This window comes from Delphinus delphis, chromosome 6, assembly GCF_949987515.2.
Source record: "Delphinus delphis chromosome 6, mDelDel1.2, whole genome shotgun sequence".
Classification (NCBI taxonomy): Eukaryota; Metazoa; Chordata; class Mammalia; order Artiodactyla; family Delphinidae; genus Delphinus; species Delphinus delphis.
The window spans coordinates 53,490,257-53,506,579 of record NC_082688.1 but is presented as its reverse complement, the minus strand read 5'-3'; the positions used below and the strand labels follow the sequence as shown (position 1 = coordinate 53,506,579).

Genomic DNA, 16,323 nt, shown 5'->3' with positions numbered 1-16,323 from the left:
TTTTTGGCAAAATTTTGCCAACCTAGAATAATAAATAACTAGATGTTGAAAGTAACATCTCCAAATAAGGAAATTCTGCAGTTACACACAGAGAACCCTTTGCTGTCATGATTTTGTAACACTTGGAGTCAAAAGGATTTCCCTGTTTAGCCAGTCTCTCTGGCTGCAGCGGAAGTCATTTCCCTGTTATTAATGTTACATTGATATGTTACATCTTACTTTTTGTTTCTGTTCCTTATTTTCCCAGCCATCTTCATTCAGTACATAGACAGCTTCTTCCAGTGTAGAACATGGACTTTCTACATTTTAGAGTTTCCCACTTTCTGGAATGCAGATAGTGGTATTGGAAGGAACATTGGCCTTGCTAATTTTTACTCAGAACAAACTGTGTCTTTCCCTCTCCATGTGCACAGTGGCGATCAGAATACCTCTTGGCAGTGGGAATTGAATTAAGTGACACCGTAAATGTGCAAACATTATCAAATGGAGCAGTTCATGAATGTGTGCTTGCTTTTTAACCGTGGCTGAGACTGGTAGCAGGAAGTATCTCTCTTCTCTGCTCCTGATTGCGCTTTTGTGTTTCTCTCCCCTCGTGCTCTTTCCCCCAGCCTCCTCCTCTTTACTTTGGTTCCTGGGCAGCTGCTACTGTGAAGACAGTGCAGATCCCATCTGCTTTTAGCATATGGGACCAACGCTGTTGCTTCCAAAGTCCTTGCATTTGCTGTTCAGAGCAGGGTGGGTTATTGTATGGAAAGTGAGGCAGAAAATTACAGAATGATTTAACAACCAATCTTTGTTAAATCTTCGTATAGTAATGATGAGAACAATAGGTCAATTTTTCTATCCATCATCCATCCATCTCCCACTTTTTTCTACTGAGAAGTTGTTTCCTCACACTTTTATATAATAAAGTACAAATAGATAAATTTTAAGATCAGGGAAAATATAGAAAGACTGAAGCCAAGGGGAAATTAAAACACAAACCTACATATTATAGGACCCATAAATCATGGGTACTGTAATTACTGCCAACCCATGATTTTGGCTCTGAGCATCCTGGCACCCAAGCAAAAGAGAAAGTGCTGTTGACTTATAAGATCCCCAGTGTCCATAAGGGGCAGATCAGTGGTAGGTGGGCAGAATGTCAGGCCAAGTTTCCCTTGGCATTTCACTCTGAAGAAAAGTTTTCTTGAGCGGGCTCCTAATAAGATTTGGAACATTTTTCAGAGTATCAAGGGTTCTAAACTCAGTGCTCATTCTAGAGCTAGGATGCAGTTAAAGTTTCAGATAAACCCTACATATAAAAAGAACTGCTGATTGTAGTTATGAAAACATTGAATGATAACCAGTATTCCTGGATTTAATTTTCCTGACTTTGGAAAATTAAAATGGTCGATGTTATCCACCATTCCATATGAGGAAAGTATAGATGGATGTCAACCAGGAAGCATTCATTCAACTGTTAATAAATCCACTAGCCGTTTGTCATGAAAGTAAATGGTTGGATCAGTTTGTTAGGGGATGATGCTAACGCAGTGCATGCTGTGGGCATCCTGAGTGGAATTGCTCTTCAGCTGTGGGTGTCACACTCTTGAGTCTCCTTGATCATATCTAATTACAGGGGAAGGTTGGGGGAGGTGGATGGTCTAATGAAAGTTCATCTTCACAGGTGAAATCACACTATAGGTCAGTCAGCAGTACCATATTCATATGAGAATAGTTTGTTTGGGAATGATAGTGATCATTTCACCAGAACTTACCTAATAGCTCTAGAGTTAGAGTTTGAACCTGCCCTAATGAGTGTCTATACAAAACAGCCAAATAAAATCATTGTGGAGAAACTCAGCAACGTCTTCTGTAAGCCTAAACTGCAACTGACGATTGATTGAAAAGCTAGCATGGTAAAGTGCGTTTGGCTATCATTTTCCTTAGCTTCAGTGATTTCATGGTGCTTAGAAATTGAAGGGAAGTAGTTGATATTTTAAGTTGCAGACTTGCTGTCCACTGAGTTTTGCAATGGACCCCTGGGGATATGGGATCACAGACTCAAATGCCTACAGAGCCCAGGCAGGTCATGGAAATGCATGAAGTGAGCTGGTTGCAAATAAGAAAGAATGGTGGCAGCTGTGGTGAACTGGAAATCTCGTATTCATTCAAAAGGTGGCAGCAGCTACTTCCCTCATGTGATTGTTGCCACAGAGCGAGTCAGACCCAGGGATTTCATGCTGTGCAGTTTTAGCCAGAAATTCACATTTCTTGTGAGATTTATTTTTCTGATTTTTAAGACATATGATGACCAGGTTTAAAAATGCCTGTAGGGCCTCTTCAATAAGTGGTGCTGGGAAAACTGGACAGCTACAAGTAAAAGCATGAGATTAGATCACTCCCTAACACCATACACAAAAATAAGCTCAAAATGGATTAAAGACCTAAATGTAAGGCCAGACACTATCAAACTCTTAGAGGAAAACATAGGCAGGACACTCTATGACATGAATCACAGCAAGGTCCTTTTTGACCCACCTCCTAGAGAAATGGAAAGAAAAATAAACAAATGGGACCTAATGAAACTTCAAAGCTTTTGCACAGCAAAGGAAACCATAAACAAGACCAAAAGACAACCTTCAGAATGGGAGAAAATATTTGCAAATGAAGCAACTGACAAAGGATTAATCTCCACAATTTACAAGCAGCTCATGCAGCTCAATAACAAACAAACAACCCAATCCAAAAATGGGCAGAAGACCTAAATAGACATTTCTCCAAAGAAGATATACAGACTGCCAAAAAGCACATGAAAGAATGCTCAACATCACTAATCATTAGAGAAATGCAAATCAAAACTACAATGAGATATCATCTCACACCAGTCAGAATGGCCATCATCAAAAAATCTAGAAACAATAAATGCTGGAGAGGGTGTGGAGATAAGGGAACCCTCTTGCACTGTTGGTGGGAATGTAAATTGATACAGCCACTGTGGAGAACAGTATGGAGGTTCCTTAAAAAACTACAAATAGAACTACCATATGACCCAGCAATCCCACTACTGGGCATATACCCTGAGAAAACCATAATTCAAAAAGAGTCATGTACCAAAATGTTCATTGCAGCTCTATTTACAATAGCCCGGAGATGGAAACAACCTAAGTGTCCATCATCGGATGAATGGATAAAGAAGATGTGGCACATATATACAATGGAATATTACTCAGCCATAAAAAGAAACAAAATTGAGCTATTTGTAATGAGGTGGATAGACCTAGAGTCTGTCATACAGAGTGAAGTAAGTCAGAAAGAGAGAGACAAATACTGTATGCTAACACATATATATGGAATTTAAGAAAAAAAAATGTCATGAAGAACCTAGGGGTAAAACAGGAATAAAGACACAGACTTACTAGAGAATGGACTTGAGGATATGGGGAGGGGCAAGGGTAAGCTGTGACAAAGTGAGAGAGAGGCATGGACATATATACACTACCAAATGTAAAATAGATAGCTAGTGGGAAGCAGCCGCATAGCACAGGGAGATCAGCTCGGTGCTTTGTGACCACCTGGAGGGGTGGGAGAGGGAGGGTGGGAGGGAGGGAGACGCAAGCGGGAAGAGATATGGGAACATATGTATATATATAACTGATTGATTTTGTTGTGAAGCAGAAACTAATGCACCATTGTAAAGCAATTATACTCCAATAAAAAAAATAAAAATAAAGAAAAAGGAAGACCTTTCTCCTGGTACTTGAGGCACACTACCAACTACCGCCTCCTAAGGTGATGCAGGAGAGCTGATAGCTCTGCAGTGCTCCCTGGCCCTCTCTGTGTGGTCACTCAATGGGACAGTGCTCATTCTGTAGCCAAGTTTAATCCAGTTTCAAAGTAAAATGTCATGAGACCCTGTTTCAGTATATTACTACAAGCTATGTGAGTTACATGTATTGGATTCCTTTTTTGACTTCTTTAGCAATTCTATTAAAACACACGCACAGACACACAACTTTGCCTGATATGACTTGTGCTCTAGAAATTCTCTGACGCTTGTTATTCAGGGAGCGAGACATTGTTTGATTTTCCTTTGTACTTCACTGAAAATGCTAGAAAATTTGGTGATGTGAATAAAATGTTTATGAAGTTACACCCAACATGCCCTCAATTTTCCAGTACTCAGTACACAGTGGGTGTCCCATAATGCTGGTTGAATTGGTGAACCTCAAAGTCAGTCTGCCTAAAAATCCAGCACAACTAGGAGCCATACTAAACTACTTCTTAAATCCTGGATGCAATCGGGTACTGTCAGGCTCCCAATTTGAATGGAACTCAAGTGATGTCACGTGGAAACAACAGACCTACCAAAGGAAAAAAAAAAAAAAAGCCTGTAGGCTGGATTTAGCCTCTGCTCAGTCATTTTGCACACAGTGGACCAGCTGTATAAATGTGAAAGAGGAAACAAGAGAAAAGCAAAGAGATTGAGCTAAGACGACACATGCACATCCATGCTTTTAACCAGTTATAGGTTCATGTCATTGGGAAAACTATGGTAGGTGCATTTTGCTTTCTATAAATGAAGACAAGATTAATTTCCTATAAGTATTGTATGTAGTATTACTGTTAAATCCATATTTGAGTGGAAAGAGAGCTAGATCTTAAAAGTTGTATTGCAAAACCAAAAGGTGCTACTTGTCATCTGAAAGTTTGTTTGTTTGTTTGTTTGTTTTTAACGTAACTTGAAATTTCAAGTCTGCCAGGTATAAAGTCCTTTCTTTCCTTTGCCTTGCAACAGGTACAGAATTTCTCAGCCGAGTTTATGGGTATTTATGGCTCATTTGTCTACAGATAATATATAAAGAGAAGGCCCAGAGAGATTTTTGTACCTAGTTATTATGCTAAGTTTTCACTTGGCAAAGTGAAGTGCCCCAAACATTACATACTGAAGGTACAGTCTCTGCTATTTCAGATTTTTAAGTTTCATGTTGGGTTACAGTAATGCTTACCTCAAGTTAACTGTTTTGGGAATGTAGGGAGTATGGCATAGGCAGCTGTAAAAATGTTGGTTTAAGTTGTTAAACATCATTTTAAAAACTGTGTAAATCTAATCAAGTTGGAAACGTGCCTGATGCCACCTGTTTGGTGTTCACCTGTGCTGCTTTGCTTGCTGGGAGGCATGCAGAGGCCTTGGGAAGCCACGAGAACTAATTGAATAATGGCTCGGGCAGCCGCATAAATAAATTAGTCCCTCTGTTGAATGTATGCTAAATGCTCCAGAAGGTGCATTCTGGCCTCACTTAGTGAACTGAGGTACCATTTGTCTTTCTGCAAGTCCGTTGACCTTCAAATGACTAGGTAGTTTTGTGGAATTCAGTCTTGATCCTAAGTAGTGCACATATGGGAGGGTCTTCACTGAAATTGGTTCAAAAATAATGGTAGAAATGAGCCCAATTGCAAAGAGACTGATTCACTTCTAAGGTAGAGAAAAGTATGGTGTAGATTAAAAAAAAAAAAACACTTGAAATGAGTACAACATAAAAATATATAAAATTGTTAGTAAAAGCGAAAACCAAACCAAACCCAAACCAAAAAAAACTCTTAAACCTGAGTCAACTGGCAATGAGTAAGCAAAAACAAAAAACAAAAAAAATTCTTGTGAAGTGGGAGATTTCTGTTCTAGTCAAGGCTACCTATATAGAGTAGCTCAGGACAAATGTCATAAGGAAATGTCTCATGACATTTAAGACAGAGAAACAGAGTATCCTGAAACCATGTGGGGAAACAGGTATTATCTGTGTGGTCTTCCCCATCTGCATCTTTCTGTGTCGTCATCTCTCTCAACTGCCTATTCCTCTTGTACTTGACCCTGCCTGGCTACCTCCCCTAAGACTACATCATCTTGTAGCCAGGGTGATTTAGTGATTTATCATCCCAGCCAGGACCCTTTGAGTGTGAGAGGGAATGCGATCAGTAATCTGTCCAGGATGGCAGACATAAATTGGAATGTCCCAGGTAAACCAAGATGCAGGATCACTCCTCTTTGGAGCCCCAGAGCCTATCCTGTTTACTAGTACCTGGGTCTTTTGGTCCAGGCTGAGTGACCCGTTAGTCAGCAGCTCATTCTTAACTAATCTGCTGGATAAGATATAGGATCTAATGGTGCAAACAGAACATCAGGAGTTATGAGCAGGGCCGGAAACTCTTAGGGAGTATGGACAGGAAAATAGAGCTGGTAGCTGTCCCAGAGTCAGGGATTCAGCATGTTATAGGACCAGAAATGTTAGATCAGTTGCTTTGTAGTAGCCTTTCACACAGCAGTGTGCTCTGGGAGCAAAAGCTGGGTTTAAGCTTGAATTTCCACCTCTTGCCAACAAAAGAGTTTTCACTGGTATCCTTTCCTTAGAATTTTGTTCCTGCTTTGGCTTAGTGACTTATCCCTCTGTCCAAGGCTGACCCCTGATCCTTCTGCTTATTGGAAACCACACAGTTCTCAGATCTTGGTCTTGCCTTGCTGATGGGTGGAGTGTCAGGGCAAGTGTGCTAGGATCCCCCAGGGATCAGGCAGCTGGCTCAATATTCAGACAAATGAGACAAATGAGCAAACTGTCCTTACTTTCATAAATGGTGAAGCTCACTATTTTACTAATGTCTTGGTCACTGCTGGTCATCTCAGAAAGTGTTTAAATTGGTTAAAGACATGCATATAGATTGCCTCTGACATTTGGTAAGATTTGTAATCCAGTTATTTTGCATAAGATTCTTAATATTTAGAGATATGACAGATATACAGAGAATACTCCCAAATAGCCCTTCCCAGTGCTTTGTATTAATGTTTTGTTTGTACAAAAATAATTTTAGTTAAGTATTACATAGGTTATGAATTACAGGTTTGGTTGCTAATTGTAAGGCTTTGAGAGGAGAGCAAAGCCAAATAAATACATTTGATTTCTTAGAGCTTATAAACATATTTATTTTAAGAGAGGTTGATTGGCAGTTGCTTTTAAGAAATGCTAACAAATTTATTTTAAAGAGGAGGCAAAAGCACTAGCTTGAAGTTTGGGGAAGCTGTCCGTTTTTCTAGTTTTCTCATGTGTACAATAGAAACCTCCAGTGTCTTATAGTAATGCTATCTATGGTGGGCACTCAGAGAATCTACTTTATGTCTCATCACTTCCCAAAGGCTCTACCCTCTAACTACCATCACATTGGAGACTAGGTGTGATTTTTCGGGCGGGACAGACATTGTCTATGGTAATGGTCACTGGACGTTCCAAAATAAGATGCAGTAATAGTAACCCATCTTCTCTTCTTCAGTTCTCCAAACTAGAGGGAGAGACTTTTGGTAAGAGGAGTGAAGGGATCTTTAAATCCAGCAGGTGATTATGCCTTTGGAAAACATTTTAGCAAGGAGTTCTTTTTTTTTTTTTTCCTTGACTTTTGATCTGCAGGCACCATTTGTTTGAAAGATGCCATTAATTCTGTAGAGCCAGGATGACTCCCAGAGGAGAGTAAAGAAAGGCCAGCTGTAGAGAACATACTAAAATTTAAATGGATGGGCTTCCCTGGTGGCGCAGTGGTTGAGAGTCCGCCTGCCGATGCAGGGGACATGGGTTTGTGCCCCGGTCCGGGAAGATCCCACGTGCCGTGGAGCGGCTGGGCCCATGAGCCGTGGCCGCTTGGGTCTGCACGTCCGGAGCCTGTGCTCCACGACGGGAGAGGCCACAGCAGTGAGAGGCCCGCGTACCGCAAAAAAAAAAAAAAAAAAAAATTAAATGGTATTCACATTTGCACATTGTCTCCTTTAACTGCTTAGAGCAGAAAAGGTGGGAGGATATGGCTCCGAACCACTGCTCTGGAATAAGGAGATCCCTGTGGGGTATTTCCCAGGGGTCCGAGGGCAGAGTAGATAAGGATGGGGAAACACACTCAATTGCCAGTAAAAGCCAAGTACCTCGGACACAGCATGGATTATGAGTAAAATGGGAACTCCTTTCAAAGGACGTGTTTATCCGCACTGTTTCTGAAGAGAATGGCCTGGTGGAACTGGCATTGTAACTGCTCTGGCTGTAAGCCATCGTGTTTTGTCATTTCTCAGCACAATACATAGATGTAATTTTCTCTATCATATAGATATTAACCAAGGACATGACAGTTCCATGCCTCAGCCATGATTCTAACTATTCCACTTTGATTCTCAGACTTGACTTAGGTTCTTTCTTGACAAACCATTACTTTCAATTTTAGCATGTAGTTATACTCAAGGATCAGTTAAAGACTACTCAGACACAGCCTTTCCTTTCTGTTCTGTTACTCCTAAAAGACCAGATTGAAGGGATCTGTTTTTGTTTGCTTGCTTCTCTTAAATAGCTACTATTTACAAGTGATACTGTCTGTGGTGCTTGCCGTACAGAGTTTATTTACCAAGATGTAGCATCTTTCTGTGCCAGGAAAGGGTAATACCTGTCTGGCTGCCTCAGCTGTTCTGGCCACATGTCCCCAAATTATACTGGAAAATCCACAATTGACAATATGATAATCATGGTATGGATTTTTTTTAAAAAGTCAAACTGTAGACGTTATTGCAGAGCTGCTTTTGGACGATCTTGAGTGATTTACAAATAGCCCATCTTAATTCTCTCTAGTCCATCAGCTCAAATTTGCCAGGTTAAGGTCTTTTTACTGGGGAGGAAGTCAAAGGTATCTATTTTCCTATAGTCAGTATACAAAAAAGGGAACAAAACTGACCACGTGCCCCCATTCAATCCTGCTTCTCCTGGTTTCATGGTCCTTAGAATCAAGGGTTTATTTTCTCCTATTTATTCCCTAATCAGAGGTGTGTGAACTTAAGTATTTGGGCCCAGTTGGCAGTGAAAGTTTAATTAATCAAAAAGTTCTAGTTAGGTATCACTGGCGGAATCAATTATCTTTGGTTATGATGCAATTTAAGTCAAAATCTATTCACCGTCTGAACTCCTAAATGTCAGTATTACTGTTCTTTTCTTCTTTTTTTAATGAGGAGGAACATAATATTCACATAAAAAAGTTTCCATACCTTCTTCATTCCTGCTCCCAAAGTTGGATACATGCAAATTGAATTTCAGGAAATTTCCTATAGAGATATATTCTGTGTGTGTTTCCAGAGAAATGCATAGCAGTCTCAGGTATAGGTGGGAACTGATTAGATCATAAGGGTGGAGCCCTCATGAATGAGATTAGCATCCTTACAAAAGAGACCCCAGGGAGCTCCTTTGCTCCTTCCACCACGTGAGGACACAGACACAAGTCCGCAGTCTGCATCTCAGAAGAGAACCCTCACCAGAACCTGACCATGCTGGCACCCTGATCTCAGACTTCCAGCCTCCAGAACAGTTTTTAAGGACAACTTTTATTGCTACCATGTATTATCATCAATACATGGTTCTGACTGCAATACCTTCTTCAGGCTGCACAGGGAGCTCAGGACCCAGAAGTCATTAAGAGAAATACAGGTAGGCTGGGGAGGCAGGGGGATTAACTTTTATCAAGAAAATCCTGATAGTTTAACATAAAACTAGGGTACTGAATTCAGTTATTACATGTTACAGACCCAAATCATAGAGCTGCCCCAACATCTAGACAGTCTCTCCTACTGATTATAAATGAGTGAACTGAACAGTTCATTTATAATCAAAAGAAGTTTATAATCAAAATAAATTTCTGTTATTTATAAGTCACTCTGTCTGTGCCACTCTGTTATAGCAACCCAAAGGGACTAAGACAGTGTCTTTAGTGGCTACCAGAGTCCGTCCTTCTGGAGACTGAGGAAAGGGGAGAAATAAACAATGAAATTTCTTTTCCTTTTTAAAATGTGATTTTTTTTCTATCTTTATACATCAGGTGGAAACACAGACATTTCTTTTATTTACACGCAGTAATTTAAGTATTAAAATAAAGGTATGGGTGACTTGTGAGGAGAACATTCTCTGGGCAGCCGTTGTGACAGAATTCACAATCGTCAAGAGTTAATTGATGCTGATTCCTGGACATGCCAATATCTGACTTCTAATTTGCTAAATCCCATAAATACATCCCAAACTGGTCAAACTAGAGACCCTGATTTTTGGTTTATCAAATGTGGTCCCTGTGCCAGGATTACAGAGTGGTGATTATAGTGTGTATAATGTAATACAATTGGATTTTTTAAAAATAGCAAACACAGAGCCAATACGTCCAAATTAGTATTGATTTTGGAAGGCTATTTATGTATTGCATGAATGCTGGTGTAACACAAAACTTCTTTGGAGCTTCTCTTTCACCTTTTCCTTTGAAGACAATTGGTGAGGTGCACAAGCAGACTATCCTTATTACTTGATCAAAATTTTGCTTTTGAACCCAAAATGGTACTTTGCAACTCACCACACATCCTATTCACTAAATTAGGCAGCCATTACTTTTGCCTGTATTAAAGGTACAATTTCCCCCAAAGGATAGAGACTTGAAACTGTAGAGAATATTCAAAAGACTATTTATTGGACAAGTGAGTTTACCATAGGCTTTGAAAGCTCAAACAACTGAGATGCCCAGGACACAACTCACAGAGGGGTAACACAAACCACTGCTGGCAATCTCTGAGAACTCAGAGGGAATTGGAGAGGTGCCAGGAGAGTAGAGCTGGGTAAATAGTATCCAGTATCATCTTTGTTTTTCAGTATATCCGAGAATTTATTGTATTTTATTTTACTTTATTATTCTTTTTTTTGTTGAGAACATTTAAGTTCCCTGTTAGCAAAGTTCAATTATATAGGGACTTCCCTGGTGGCGCAGTGGTTAAGAATTTGCCTGCCAGTGCAAGGGACACAGGTTCGATCCCTGGTGTGGGAAGATCCCACATGCCATGGAGCAACGAAGCCCATGTGCCACAGCTACTGACTCTGTGCTCTAGAGCCTGTGAGCCACAACTACGGAGCCCGTGCGACACAACTACTGAAGCTCGCGCACTCTAGGGCCCCCGTGCCACAACTACTGAGCTTGCGTGCTGCAACTACTGAAGCCCGTGCGCCTAGAGCTCGTGCTCTGCAACAAGAGAAGCCACTGCAGTGAGAAGCCCGCACATCTCGACGAAGAGTAGCCCCTGTTTGCTGCAACTAGAGAAAGGCTGCGCACAGCAACAGAGACCCAATGCAGCCAAAAAAAAATTTTCAATTATATTAATACATGTTAACAACTGTAGTCACCACGTTATACATTAGATCCTCAGGCCTTATTCATTTTATAGTTGAAAGTTTGTACCCCTTTACCAACCTCTCCCTATTTTCCCCACCCCTTAGCTCCTGGCAACCACTTTTCTACTGTCTGTTTCTATAAGTTTGACCTTTTTTAAAAAAAGTTTCCAAATATAAGTGATATCATATAGTATTTGTCTTCCTCTTTCTGGCTTATTTCACTTAGCATGATACCATCAAGGTCCGTCCATTGTGTTGCAAGTGGCAGGATTTCCATTTTTCTCGTGGCTGAATGATATTCATATATATATATATATATCATATCTTCTTAATCCATTCATCTATTGACAGATGAATTGAAACAATTTCAGCAAGTTCATTTATCATTTCCCCAAATTTATTGAATTCACATTTTCAGCCTGTTACTGGGTGGCTGTTATGTTAGCACGATGTTCTGAAGACTAGAGATAAATAAGGCTTGACACCGTGCCCCCAAACCATGCCCTGAAAGAGTTTGATATATATAGAGAGATGGACACTTTAAAAATTGAGAAATTGGGTAAAATATGAAATAAGATGGTAAGCTGAGAGCATGAGATGAGAACACAGGTTCTGGTCCCTAGCTACACATGAAAACTAACTGCAGGCTTTTGAAAAAAACAGAGATGCCTTCTCCCCACTACCAGAGCATTGAATTTCTCAGTATAGGTGGAGAGTCCAACGTCTACATTAAAAAATTCTTTCTAGAGAAGAATTCTGGTTTGTAGCCAAGTGTTGAGGCCCCCTGTGTTGCAGCAGTTCATTCTGCCTATGGGTGTTGTAGAACACAGCAGTGAAGAAATGCTCATTGAACTGAATCTTGGAGAATGAATAGGAGTTTCATGTCAGAAGGTAATCCAAACAGAAGAGACGGACAGGGGTTTCAAAGTCAAGAAGCCAGGCCAGGCCCACGTTGACCTGGGAATGTGTAAGCGCTTCAGCAGCACGGTGGGCGCGTAAGGGTATAGTGCAGGTCTTATGTGTGCGGGAAATGGGGGCAAGGAGGGCGTGCACCCAGGGGCGGACAGACGTGAGGGACTGGAGCTCATGGTGAATCCAGACTGGGTGGGGCGTTAGGGATCCCACGTGGGCTGTAGGAGAGAGACCCGGTCACAGCACCAGCAGTAGAGAGGAGAGACCCCAGGCAGCGACGACCACTGGGCAGGACTTTGAGAGACATTTCTAAGGTGGAAGTCACAGAATTTGACCACTGTGCATGCTGTGTTATCAGTAATATCACTTCTGGAATTCTTTGAGCCTTCACTTCTGTATTTTTTTCCTCACACAGTAGAAGGCATTCCCTTGTATACACATATCCCCAGTTCTTTTACCTTTTCTCTATACACTTAGGGAATACTAAATATGAAAACAAAGAAGACTTGTCACTATAATGATAGAATGAGATTTTATATATATACCCACTTATATACATATATATTTTGTGTTCACATATATTTTATTTTTCTTATCATCAACCATCACCTTCCTCAGAGCACATACTGAGAATAAGCCTATGAACTTTGTTAGCACCTTACCAGGAGAATTCAGTGAGCCCAGACTCTGCCTGTGTTCCAGTATGGTCTCAAACTTGACATTTCTGAATGCAAATATGTCTGACAAGTGTAAATAAGGGTGTCACACCTCAGAGCAGTACCCATTCCCACCTTGCCGTTCCTTATCATGCGTGTGTCCAGAGGTGAGCACACCGTTTTCATCTTCTAGTGGCTTCTCAGGTGGAATTTTGTGAAGAGTGCAGTGGTGAGTGCCGTGGTTTCCAAGAGGTAGAAATGGATCTGCTTTCTTCTCCTTGCAGAATTCAGCGCATTTTCAAATACCTTGAAAAGATGCCGGCGTGAGGAAAAGGAACACTCAGTGTTCAGCCAGCGGACAGAAGAGGCGTCTGCCGTACAGTACTTCCAGGTCAGGGGAGCGGTCCCAGGTGGAGCTGAGTCGTTTCAGAGTGACACACACCTGTGAATATACCTGGGCGAGGCGGTGGGTGGAGAGGAGCGTGCAGCGGTGTTTTCTTTTCTTCTGCCGCGCTGTGCGGCATGTGGGATCTTAGTTCCCCGACCAGGGATCCGAACGCATGCTCCCTGCCTTGCAAGCGGGGAGTCTTAACCACTGGACCGCCAGGGAAGTCCTGAGAGTGCGGCGGTTTTTAATGTGTGGTCCTCTGACCAACAGCAACAGCATCACCCGGATTGGGATCTTGTATCTGTCACTTAGCGAGTTGTCAGGACTTGGGCAAGTTGCTGCATCTTCCTGAGGCTCAGTTTCCTCAGCTGAGGAACATACTTCATCTGATTGTTGTGGTGATTTAATTTGATTAGAGGATGTATGTGAAACACTTAGCATGGTGGCTGGCACATAGAAAACTCTACCAAATTGTAGCCATTACAGTGATGAGATTTATTACTCACTGTCAATGCTCATGGTTTTATACGTACCACCTCACCCAACCGGCTTGCCTCAGGATCACCACCGTCACTGCCTTCTACCCCACCCCACCCTCTCCTGGGATTTCTATCCAAGGCCCATCTTTCTCTCTAGGCTGATGGGACTCATCAGGGCCGTCCCTTTTGGCCCTGGCCCCTTTCTCTCTCACTTACCTCTGTTATTCTTGATCTGTGCTCTCTCAGCCTCTGCTTTGGGAGGGGGGACCCTGGGCACCAATCTGGTCAAGATCTAGGTCTGAATCGGCTGTATGGATCAAAGTTCTGAGGTCTCCTTAGAGTTGTGGGCCTTACACATGGGGCCAGTGTGGACAGGTCCCGGGTGTCTCAGAGCCTCGCCCCCCCCGCTGTGTTGGACCAAGCCCGCCTTGACCCAGGTGGCTGTAAGAGCCAAGTACCCGTGAAGGTCCTGCCTCATGGCGTGTTTACCCTCCCTGTCCTTCTCTCTCCCTTACAGTTTTATGGCTGCCTTTCCCAGCAGCAGAACATGATGCAAGATTTTGTGAGGACAGCCACTTACCACAGAGCCATCCTCCAGAACCACACTGACTTTAGAGATAAGGTAATGGTGGCAGCAGGTTATTAATCTCAAACCATTTTAAGAAGCCTTGTCAGAAACTAGGCTGAGCATTCAGCTTTGATAGAAGTACCATACGACCCAGAAATTCCACTTCTGACTGTAGACCGAACTAACTTGAAAGAACTAAAAGCAGGTATCGAGGTGACTATTTGTACGTGAATGTTCATGACAGCACTATTCACAGTAGCCAACACGTGGGAGCTTTCCACATGCCCATCAACTGACAAAGAGATAAACAAAATGTGGTATATCCATTCGATGGAATATTATGAATGTTGTTTCTATTGATATTATTCATATAAGGAACGTAATGCTGATGCACGCTGCAGTGTGGATGAACCATGAACATATGCAGTGAAAGAAGCAGCTACAAAAGCACATATGATTCCATTTATAGGAAACATCTAGAATAGAAATCCATAGCGAGAAGGCAGATTAGTGGTTCCCAGGGGCTGGGGGAGGGCGACTTGGTGGGTACAGGCTTGCCTTTTGGGGTGATGAAAATGTCTCGACAGAGGTTATAGTTGCATAACATAGTAAATGTACCAAAACCCGCTGCATTGTACCCTTTAAAATGGTTGATGGTTAATTTTATGTTATGTGAATTTTACCTCAGTAAAGAAATTAAGTTTTGAGAGCCAGGAACTCAAGAGACTAAATGCACTATGTTTTGGTGCACAGGGCAGGTTAGGAGCTGTATTGCTACATAATGAATAGCCCTTACTGTGTCACTTCAGTTTTTTTTTTCATGGACTCCACAAGTGCCTGCATTTATTTCCTTCACAAAATGGATCTGAATGGTGAACGATTGCTAACACTCTGTGCAAGTGTTGTCCCTTATTTTCCTACCTGTTAAACAGCCAAGGTGTTCAAGATACTGTACAGCTCATCTCAGAAACAGGATCACTGGTCAGTGAATCAGCAGTCATGGAGTCTAGTTTCATATTTTCCCATTTAAGTAGCTCTGTGGTCTTAGGCAAACACTAGATTTCTCTGGGCCTCACAGTCTCTTCTACTGCCATAGTAATTGTAGACCCGTGGCCTTTGAGATTTGCAGCATGAATTCCCCAGGAGGAATGTGGTAGAACATTGAAATAAGGATCCCAATCCCTGCATCCACACCCATTTGCAAAGTCGTACAGCTGCTCCTTTCATGAAGAGATAGTTTAGTTTTTTATCCCTTATCTCTGTGCAATCCTTGGGATGTACTTTGATCAACAGAATATGATAGAGGTGACGTTGTGTGAGTTTCAGAGCCTAGGCCTTCATGAGCCTTGTGGCTTCTGGGCTCACCCTGGTGGAACCCTGAGACCACCATACTGTGAAGAAGCCCTGTCTAGCCTGCTGGGGGTTGGGAGGTCACTTGGAGGAGTGAGGCAGTCCAGTCAATAGCCAACACCAACTGCCAGGCCAATCACTGAGGCCAGCCTGGACCTTCCTGTCCAACCAGCCCTCCAGCTGAATGCAGGAACATGAATGAGTCTAGGCAAGACCAACCGAGAAACTGCCCAGCCCTCCCACAGAGCTGGGAGAAATAATACATTGGTTCTCGTTCAAGCCACTAAATTGTGTTGTGGTTTATGATGCTGAAATAGTTAATTTAAGTAGAGAGAAGACACACGAAAAAATAGTGATAAATAGGCCCCCAGCTAGAAGTTGATTTGCTCATGGGTTGCTTTCTGCTGTCCTGTCCATTCTGCTATAGAGCCGTCGGAGAATTCTTAATGTTGGGTATATTTTCTCAGTCCCAGAATCTCCATTTGGCTCTTCTTTATGTCGTGTATTTCGTGACTGAGACTGTTTACTTTTCCCTTGATTTCAGTGGTGCTCATGATTGCTGCTCGGAGCGTTATTATAATAGCTACTTGAAGGTTTTTGCCAGATAATTGTAACATCTGTGTCACTGCTGTGTTTGCTTCAGTTGATTATTCCCGGGGAATTGATATTTTCCTGAGTCTTCCTATGCCAAGGAATTTTAGATTGTTTTCCATACATTTTGAATATTATGAGACTCTGGGTCTTGTTTAAAGCCTATGGAGAGAGTTAATATGTCTGATTTAGG

General features: G+C 41.9%; 1 protein-coding gene across 1 annotated transcript in view; it reads left to right on the top strand.

Annotated features, from left to right (window-relative positions):
* Positions 1 to 16,323, top strand: part of LOC132426645 (histone-arginine methyltransferase CARM1-like) — a 268,188-nt gene that overhangs the window by 146,037 nt on the left and 105,828 nt on the right. The window contains exons 3-4 of the mRNA XM_060013442.1: positions 13,039 to 13,145; positions 14,139 to 14,243. Of these exons, the coding sequence (XP_059869425.1) occupies positions 13,039 to 13,145; positions 14,139 to 14,243 (212 nt within the window). The remainder of the gene's footprint in view (positions 1 to 13,038; positions 13,146 to 14,138; positions 14,244 to 16,323) is intronic.